The sequence below is a fragment of the Protopterus annectens genome, chromosome 1.part0, assembly GCF_019279795.1.
Source record: "Protopterus annectens isolate FY-2018-M chromosome 1.part0, PAN1.0, whole genome shotgun sequence".
Classification (NCBI taxonomy): domain Eukaryota; kingdom Metazoa; phylum Chordata; order Ceratodontiformes; family Protopteridae; genus Protopterus; species Protopterus annectens.
The window spans coordinates 599,716,830-599,721,652 of record NC_056725.1 but is presented as its reverse complement, the minus strand read 5'-3'; the positions used below and the strand labels follow the sequence as shown (position 1 = coordinate 599,721,652).

The window sequence follows — 4,823 nt, the reverse complement described above, 5'->3', positions numbered from 1 at the left end:
TAACTAGTTTACTCCAGCTGTTGGAATAAAACTCAATTTTCATTGTTTTAAACGTTTAGAACTGAGCACCAATTTTTTTTTCAGGGGCACAGCCCCAGACCAATATACTATTCCATTTGTCAAAAAAAAATCTAGCTACTTTCTGATGAGATGACCAATTGGCAAAAACTGCAATCTCCTCTTCCTGTGTGTGAATCTATCCCAAGACAAATATACATGTGTAACTAGGAGACTGGTAAAATAAAACAATCATATAGAATATTATATTCATAGACTAGCAGTAAGCATGACAATAATCAAGTCAAAATGGCAATGGAGAAAATAAATTTTACCGTCAGGGATGACTTGCAAGTAGTAGGACAGAAAATAGGTTGGAGGGGGCTATAATCTACTGGGGGAAAAGAGTAAATGAACCATAATACTTTGAATGGAAAGGCAACAGAGAGGGCGAAGGCTAAGCAGAAGCACAGACTGCAAATTCGACAGGGCTTTCCCTAAGAGGGACTGCTAAATGAAATGGCTCCAGATTTTTTAATTGGATCTAAAATCAGAAACTGTTGTTAAAAAAAAGGAATAATTAATTAGCTATCAAAAATCAGCGATCAGAAAAGACTGAAAAAAAAATCAATTTACAATGTGGCAATAGAAAGAAATCTGTAACTCTACCAACTATGCAAAACAAGTTCAGAAGGTTTAGGATTTTTGCAAAAGTACTAATAAGATTTTAGATTTTTTTTTTCTTCAGGTAAATTGGAAATGCTAGAGGTGTGACGGGGAAGAGAAAGGTAACTGGGAACATTATGCAAGAAGTTAACAGACTTAAGACTGAGCAGTGGCTCACGACCCATCCAGCAATAAAAAAAAGTTAGTTTCATTAACTAATTTTCACAAAATCATATAAAACATACTGCTATATCATAATAATGAGTATTGTGATTTGTACAGACACTCTGTAAATGCACAACTCTACAAGCTCCACAGACTCCAACTTTATAACGGCTGAAAACAAAAAAGGACACTGGACATGGTGAACAAATTCTCTCATGAAATTTTAAGTTACAACTTTCGTTAAGCGGGTGCATCCCAGCGGTAGCAAGGCACATAACAGTCGCTCAACAAAACACAACGAAAAATATTAAAATACAATGACATAAGACATAAATATAAATTTAGTATCGTCGATTTAAAAATATGCAATTTAAGCGTAAGTGTATAACAAAATGATGCAATATAATAAGGTCGCCGAATGGCCATGACTCCGTCACACTGTTATGGTGTGCGGTCTAGTTCATATACAGCGGCGTTGACCAATTGTCATATTATTATTACAGAATCCAAGTAACATTAAATGAATACGATGTTAAAACAACTATTTAAATGGTTTCACTCATCAGCTGTAAATAATCTGGTTCAGCCATACGGTAAAGAAGACGAAAAGACAATTTCGAAGACGCTAACAAAAAACAGAACTTTATGCAGGACGCGATTCTCCAAGCACACTCAACATCGAATGGCTTCAGGCTGAAACAAAGTTAAATGAACCCTTCCACAGCAAAGTTACCTTTCTGTAAGATAAACTATAGTTTACTCAACAGGAATAAAACACGTAGCATCTCTCTAAATTTATCCAACATCATAATAGGATAGTATATATATTATCTACAGTCATTCAACTTCATTTGTCTAGCACCATCCCAGTACAGCGAACATCTCGTACCAAGTACAAACACCTTCGTTGATGTTAAGAGTCCTTGTCTTCCGATTTCATCTCACGAAAAAATAGTCCCCTAACTCGGCCGCAGCAACGCATAAAAGCATCACTATAATCTGCTTTCTTGTAGTCACTGCTTCCTCGAAGAAAACTACTACGTGGATGTGGGTTACAGACGGCTAGCGACCGTTAACATTGTAGAATTATTCGACTTGTACAGCTACCTTAGTGAACCATACTTTGCGAGCGTATTGATATGACAAGTGTTAGCGTGCCATCTGCCACCCCTGCGTAAGGGGAGTTGTTTGTGAGAGTAGCTGTGGGCTATTGCACGGTAGCCCAATATTGACTTTTATAAATTATTATTTTTAATTTTTTAAATATTATATTATAATCTTGCAATGCCAGGAATGATGGAAAAGACTACAGAATTCCTTGGGAAGGGACGTTCAAACGGGACGAAAAGCCCGTCTAATGCCTCGAACGGGCATTATTCTGAGGACAGCGGTAGCGACGAGGAGCACGGTGGTAGCCTCGAACATAATATAAACAAGATTATTTTATTTAATAATTCATTTTATTTCCGTTATTAAATATGGACATTTTTTGTCTAATTGCAGATGTTGGGATGCGAGTTGGGGCTGATTACCAGGCAGCGATTCCTGAGTATGAACCCGGTAAATATCCTGTACCTGACATTTGCAATAGTAGCCTCGGTGTACAATACAGTTGTGTAAATATAAATTGTTAATAAGCATTTGAACACATGAAACTGCACTGACCCTATTGCTCTATGTGCTTGATATTGCAGTATTACAACTGTAATAGTTTGTACTCTGCAGAATGTAAAACATAATACACACTTTGTCTTTTATTGAATTTCTGGTGTCTCTCAGTTGCATAAAAACGGGAATGAATTGCTTGACTAATTTGGTGTGCACAAAACTCACAACCGTGTCATGTAGTGTGTGCCTGTTTAGAAGAGTTTACAGTTTTCCAACCTATTTTTGACATGAAAAATGTTTAAGCTTATAATACCCGTATAGCAACAACTAACACTGATAATAGTAGCCTCGACAGCACCGTCATGCGGGGGACACCAGACGATTATTCTGTCTGTTTTTGTTAGTAGTGTTTTATTGGAACGTTATTGTTTGATCTTAAGTATTACAAAACTTAACTGATTGAGTCGAACGGTTAATGTATTTGGAAAAAAATAAGCATAAGCTAGGTTGTCAAGAAAGACGTCAGTGCGAAAAACGTACTACGTGTCGCCATGTTGTGGAGGTCAGGTGTTACGGCTGCTTGACATCCTGGGTTTCATTGGTATATTGTCCTCGTCTTAGGTTCAGACTGTAGAAGTAATGTCTGTGTGAGCGCCGTAGGCAAAAGTTACAGTTGACATTTCCACGGAGTGTTATTAACCAGCGTAGGTCTTCTGCAAGTATATTTGGGTCGCCGTAGTAGTTTCATATCCCATTGTTTGCCCTCTGGGTTGTTGACTGTGTTAGTTTACACGTGCGCGACAGTTTTTAGTGTACATTTGTACGGAGATGGGGAGCTCCCGCCTGAGATAATTTGATAGCGCTTTTAAATTGTGGAAGTGTTCTTGCGTGTTTCATGCCTCCACAAATGCATTTGTATACTTGGGAAGCAGCAGATTAGATTGACATATGGAAAGAATTGGTCTATTTATTGTTTTTGTAATGCAGAAACTAGTGTTTAGTCATTTATCTGTATGATGTTTAGTGTTTAAAATCACGCTTGAAACTGAAGTGTGTATTTAGAATTGTATATTTTTTGTGTTAATTATTTTTCTTGTTGGAGATCATTTTTGCTGAATAGTGGTAGACCGTTTGTTTTGTTGACATAAAAAAATGGTTAATAAAACTAGAATTTTTGAAAGACTGTGTTATTAGTATCTTTGGGTTTGTACTTTAAGCATGTCTGCCCTGCAGAACATTTTTGGATATCATAAAACGTTCATTATGCATTACGAATTGCAGTCCATTGCTGACTTTTTAACAGTCGTATTTAAAGCACTTGATTTGCAATGTATGTGATGTCATATTTTACGTTTGCGATGCTTTCTTTTTTAATGCAGCAGTTTATTTATTTACAGACCATCATTTGTGAATTGGGCGAATGCGATCTACAGTAATTGAGGTTTTAATAAAATTGTATCGATTGGTCCAAAATTTGAACGATGTTACTGTCGGGGTCTTTAGTAAGGAAATATTCCAACTTAGATGTTTCATAATGGGGTTCATTTGCAGAGGTTGTCAGTTTGCTGAATGGCCGGTATGATTGAGTGCCTTTCTGATTGAATGGTATATTAAAGTTTAAGATGACCATTTTCAGACGGGGGTGGGGGCTGCGGTGTTGACAGCTGCGAGACTCATGAACTGATACTGTATTAAAGTTGTATGACCCAACTTGCTGGCTGTTTTTTTAATACGGTTTATTGAGTTATCACTTGTAACAGGAAAGTTTATATTCATATGATAATAAACAACATTAGCAAGTTCACATTACAAAAAAAATCTCGGAGTTGATGTAATGATTAAGTTGTTTACTTGTCAGACAAGAGGTATAAGGTTTGAGTCTCACTGAGGGAAACTGGTTAGATTTAAAATTGTCTGCAAGGGCAGCTAACCTAGTACTTACTTATGAGTCTATAAATTGATGAATGCCCAGCACACTTTTGGTTAAGGTGTTTACCTTATAGACACAAGGGATTGATTCTCACACGGGAAATTGGTGTTGCTTAAAATGGCTCACTACGGCAGTTAGCCGAGTACTAATATGTAAATCTGTAATCTTATTACTATATATGTAAGCAATATTACATAAATTACTCAATTATTGTCTTCCTTTAATGCTAACATGGCATATTTGGATAGGTATAGATAAGATCCTGAGGATTCCTGTATTAGAAGTTTTAAATACAATTTTTCTGTTTTGATGTTTTGTTTATAGCTTAAATTCATCAGGAGGATTGGTGAGTGTGGGGGGCATCTGTTTACCTCAAATCCAGTTTGCTTAGGGATGCTTTCATTTGTCCCATTAGTTACCCATTGTAGTGTTGCTTAAGGCGAACTGGCTGCTGAGT

General features: G+C 36.6%; 1 protein-coding gene across 4 annotated transcripts in view; it reads left to right on the top strand.

The window, feature by feature from the left end:
• Positions 1-1,579: 1,579 nt before the first annotated feature.
• RCOR3 (REST corepressor 3) overlaps positions 1,580-4,823 on the top strand; it is a 1,455,897-nt gene continuing 1,452,653 nt past the window's right edge. For 2 of the 4 annotated variants that reach the window (XM_044061718.1, XM_044061701.1), the window contains exons 1-2: positions 1,582-2,236; positions 2,332-2,388. In XM_044061718.1, the coding sequence (XP_043917653.1) occupies positions 2,113-2,236; positions 2,332-2,388 (181 nt within the window). In that variant the 5' untranslated portion in view covers positions 1,582-2,112. Of the gene's footprint in view, positions 2,240-2,331; positions 2,389-4,823 lie in introns of all 4 variants that reach the window. The other 2 variants (XM_044061710.1, XM_044061693.1) reach the window with 2 other exon arrangements.